A 5,142-nucleotide genomic window follows, 5' to 3' on the forward strand; every position below is an offset into this window, starting at 1 on the left:
CCGCCGGCCCCCGCGCGACCCGGCCCCGGCCATGCTTCTGAAGGGGACCCTTGACTGGCGCCTGCATGCTGTCGAGGGTATGGAGCTAAAGGGCCCGCTCCGGGAGCCCTGCGTCCTGACTCTAGCCCAGAGGAACGGACAATATGAGTAAGTAACCACCTGATTCCCACGGAGGAGGGGAGCCTGCCATTACCACCTCCCAATCCCAAGCCACTGCGAGCCACCCCCCACCCCCGCCCCAGGCCTTGTGGGCAACAGGTTCAGGTCCAGGTGTGAAATGCCAGGGCTCTCTAACCACCAGGCTTTGCCCTCCGACTTCTAAGCCGCTAGATCGCGCCTGGCAGTGTGGCTCAGTGGAAGGTCTCAAGGGGCGGGGAAGCAGGAAGCCTGTGTTTTTAGTTCCTGCTACTGTCTTGTGTTGTGTAACCTTGAACAAGTCAATAAAGCTTTCTGGACCTTAGTTTCCTCATCAGTTGAACAAAAACATTAACCGCCTTTAGCTGTTGAAGTTATAACTGGGGGAATAAAAAAATGGGAAAGTGATTTAGAACAGTAGAAGACTATGGAAACGCTTCATTGTTGAGGTTAGGGACATGTCTTAAGCCCATTCAACGGGGTCCTCCCATCTCCTCACCCGCTTATATCACTTGCTGGAAGGCACATTCAGTAATTCAGTAGTGGTTTAGTGTATGCCAGGAACTGCCTCACTTATTGACTGCTGGAGAGCAAAAGTAATGACTTGTATAGAAATAGAAATGACATCTGAAAAAAAAAAAAAAGAAACAGAAATGACATCCGCAGTGTTATCAGTGTGTTCTACTCTGCCTTGGACATAGGTGCTCAGTAAATACTGTTGGCCATTGATCAAAGATTATTTTGATAAGCTGTCACCATAACTGTTAACCTTACTCCCTTGCCACTCATGCCTCATCTTGAAGAAAGCTCTGGTAACTATCATAGGCCCCCATCCTTGTGTGCCCAAGCCACCTTTCTTGGTTGTTCACTAGTTTCTTGACATCATATTCCTCCCCAGTTACCAAATTTGTTGATTTCTTAAATCCTGCCAACTCCTAACATTTGGATTCTGCCTAAAAACAATTTTTCTCAGCCCCCCTGTCCTTTAGATCGTCCGTGTCTGTGCTGTGTAATTAACACAGAAGAAATTCCCACTGGTCTAGCCTACTCTTCTGGGAGATGATTGGTCTCGTTCTTAACTGGACATCAACTGGTTCTCTGAAGTAGCACTTCCCTAGGTCCTGCTTGCTCAGTTTTGTAGATAAGAGAAATTCTTGCATGTTTGATTTCATGAAAGCCTGGAAAACCAGTTTGATAATACTATCATAAATTCAACACCACTACAGCACTTCCAAAAGCGAGAACGGGATAGAGATGTGGCCTTCAGGCAAGCAGTGTATTTTGGGGGCCTTGCTTTCCTTTTCTGTTAAAAGCAAATCATGAAGGTTGAATAGAATAGCTATATTGTTGAGATGACCACAGCCCAGGATCTGTTCCCTTGGTTTAGGAGGTTTGGAATTCTATTCAGCTCATAAGGGATTGAGCTGCTGGCCTTGAGATAAGCGCCTCATCCTATCTGGGCTCTTGTGCTGGCGGAACTTCTCAACTTGGCAGTGGCACCTCTTCTATTCGTATCCTCCCCAGAGAGAAAGCAAATTCTCGTGTTCCGATTCTGCCCAAGTTGTGAGGGTATGGCAGCAACTAGCACTCAATGGCTTGATATGTGCCAGATATTATTCTAAGCTCTTTTTATTAATTAGTTCTTTTCACCCTCATGTAAAGGTTATTGTGAAATAGCGACGTTATAATCACCATCCTCCTTTTATAGCTACAGAAATTCAGGCGCAGATGGGGCTGGACAGTGACATGACAGTACAACATGGTGCTCTGGAATGCTGACCCACATGAGAAGGTTCTAGAGGCCCTTTCTAAGTATGCCAGGTGCATGAGCGCCTGTGATCCAGGGCTGGCGGAACCTGGGGGTGGATTACTGTGTCAAGACTCTGTTTGGGGGTGCAACCTCTCTCTCTCTCTGTCTCATGGAAGAAGTAAATAAATAAGAAATTGAGGCACAGAAAACTTAAGCTCCTTATTCATGGTTAGGAGGTAGCATAGTTGAGATCTGAACTTCTACAACATCAGAATGACATGGGGCCAGCAGGTGGCATGGTGATTAAGGATGCTGGACGGCCGCATGGCTGACTGCAGTTCAGGTCCTGGACCTAGCAGCTTGCTTTCTCACTTTCTCTCTCTCTGTATTTGTGTCTCTGTCCTTCTCTGGTCAAATGAAAATAAAATAAATAATAAGTAAAGTTAAGTAATTATTTTTTTAAAAAAGAATTACTTGAAAGTCATTTATTAGAGACATGAAACACCTTCCTAATATCAATACTATATCCTCGAAATCTTATCCCTTAAGGACTTCTCTGACTTAGATGTCCAGAACTTTTTACTTTTGGCTTTTTTATTCTAGAGCTTGAAACCAGTCTTTATCTTATAGTCTGTAGTTTCTACTATCAATCACAAGAGAAATTTACTTGAGAGATCAAAATTATAATTAAAAATACTTTTCTTAGAAATGGAAAATAAAGCAGATTTATTTTTAAAGGGTAATAAATGATGAGACAACCTGTTGTTTGACCTTTAACCTTTTTATAACTAACTTTTTCTTACATACAATACTAAGTATACTTTCGTTTGTCACTTTTTTTGTGATTAATATCTACCAAATTCTGATTTCCATTGTTTTGCCATATTCCTATAATTTTTAAACTTTTGGTTCTAAAATGAATAATTACATTTAGGTGGAATTTTTATATTTATCCTTAGCCCTACTCTTCGTTTGTTTGTTTGTTTTTCTGAGAGAGGAATTTTTGTTATAGGGCGCATGTGTTCACTGGACAGACAGAGATGGAGAGACAGAAAGTGAGAAATCCCCCCCACCCGGGGAGATGGCCAGTTTCTTCTGCACCATTCTCCTCTAGGGATCTTGGGTATGCATGCATACCCAAGTGTGAGTTTTAAGCCTCCAGCTCCAGGACTCAAACTACGTTTGACTACATAGGAGTCCAGCGACATAACCATTACACCCTCTGCTGGTCCCCTTTGCCCTACTCTTTTGCTATAGTTTATTTAGTGACTGACACATAGATAGCCAATAAATGTTTGTGGAATTCACTTGAATTCTCAGTTTATATTTATTTTGTGGTTGTTTTTAACACTGTAATCCAGTGAAGCTTTACTGCAGTTATTTTTTTTCTTTTTTTTCACCATAGAGATAGAGACAGTGAGAGGGAAAGTGAGAAATCACCCTCCATGGAGGATGACAATGCCACAGTTTCTTTTCTTTCATTCTCCCAGGATTTGGGGCAGACACGTACATGTGCCTGGCATGATTTTCAAGTCACCAGGTCTGGGGCTCGAACCATGGTAGAGTATTTGGTAGTCCAGAGTCTTCACTATCATGCGACCTATTGGCCCCCTTTTATTGCTAATTTTAACACCATTTCTAGTCTGTGTATTTTGAGATTATAGTGGTTTGTGTTCATTTTCGTCAATGTAAGTCGTTTTGACTATTGCTTTCCCAGCCTTTTATCAATAGTTTCAGCTCTCCACCTGGGTTTATAGGACTCTGTTAATTCATGAACTCTCCAGGTTGAAAGGGACCTGCCTGAATTCCTGTAATCACCAACTCCTGCAAATCAGGCAAGCAAGATCAGAGCAGGAAAACTGCATTAATACTTTTATTTCTTTTAGGTCTAGCCTAGAAATTACTTACCACAGATTACCTCTTTCAAAGTTAACATTAAAAAAAAAAAAAGAAGCAAATACAAACCCCCCTTCAACAAAATAGAAATCAAACCATTGAAAACAATGACATTTTGAATGTCAGAATTTGAACAGTTACATTTAGAAACTCATCTCTGCTGATCGCTTAACTAAGTGAGTTCGTTTATTCAACCAATATTTATTGAGCATCATTGAGCTGCAGACAAAAACTGAATAGAGTAGGTGGCTTGCAAGGAACTCAAGTCAGCAAGGAGAACTGGTAAAGTTGTAATGCAGTGCCTAAGTGCTCTATTAGAGACGTCAGTAAAGAGGATGAGGCCGCTGATTGTGCTTGGGGATATTGAGGAAGACTTCATGGAGGAGGTTTGAACCAGGTCTCAGGAAGAAAGGCATGTTCCTGGTGGGTACATGTGCACACACACACACACACACGAAACCATCTGAAGAGTGCTTGGCTTTGGAGAAGCTATTACTAGTTGATTTTCAGAATAACTGTTTACTAGTAGGTTATACTTTGATTCCGAGCTGCAAAGGATGAGTTATAAGTAAAAATCACTATTTTAGGATACATAGGGACTTTGAAGTCTTGTGTTTCATTACTAGGGACTAAGTTCAGTTAAACATACATGGAGTTAGAAACCAGAGAGAAAACACAAGAGAGATTAAGGCAATCCTGTCGTAATATCTGCTACCTTGTTGGTCACAGATGTTATTTTGACTGATCCAGCTGGCTGGATAACCTCTTCTTACTCTTCCATTACCTGAATGCTTATTTGAAAAGAGAACCACTTTTTGATGAAAGCCATGGGAAAATAATTAGAAGGCTATGTGGATTATCTGATTCGTTGTTTCAGCCCACGTATGTGACTGCTACATGCTAGGCTCTATGCTAGGTGCTGGAGAAGCTATCATGGAGAAACAGCCATAGTCCCTACACTCATGGAGTAGGTATCTAGCCGTTAGGTCTTCACTCTAGTTTACATACTCTGAAGAAGTATACTCTGTAATTTATGCTATTATGTCATCAGGAAAGTTCTGATGTATTTTTCTGTTTTTCTATGCAAACGTGTCTTGACTTTCCTGACAACCCAACATTAAAATCGTAAGCTGTTTTTAGGATATAAAGTATTATATATCATCAATGGCATATAGGAGAGTGTGGATATTTAGATACTGATCACTACTAACATGCTTTTAGACTTAAAGCAATGGATAGCTGTCATGATGCTCTGATCCAGGGAACTAGATGCAGCAATTAAAAAATATATATTTATTGGGACCAGCAGTTAGCGTAATGGCTATGTCGCTGGACTCCCATGTAGTCGACCGGGGTTTGCG

At 41.5% G+C, this 5,142-nt stretch overlaps 1 protein-coding gene across 3 annotated transcripts in view; it reads left to right on the forward strand.

The window, feature by feature from the left end:
- Window positions 1–66: 66 nt before the first annotated feature.
- Window positions 67–5,142, forward strand: part of OCRL (OCRL inositol polyphosphate-5-phosphatase) — a gene marked incomplete at its 5' end in the record, with an annotated part of 59,463 nt that continues 54,387 nt past the window's right edge. For all 3 annotated transcript variants that reach the window (XM_006165852.2, XM_014583112.1, XM_027767230.1), the window contains 1 exon segment: window positions 67–147. In XM_006165852.2, the coding sequence (XP_006165914.2) occupies window positions 67–147 (81 nt within the window).

Source organism: Tupaia chinensis, unplaced genomic scaffold (genome assembly GCF_000334495.1).
Source record: "Tupaia chinensis unplaced genomic scaffold, TupChi_1.0 Scaffold144058_1, whole genome shotgun sequence".
NCBI lineage: Eukaryota > Metazoa > Chordata > Mammalia > Scandentia > Tupaiidae > Tupaia > Tupaia belangeri.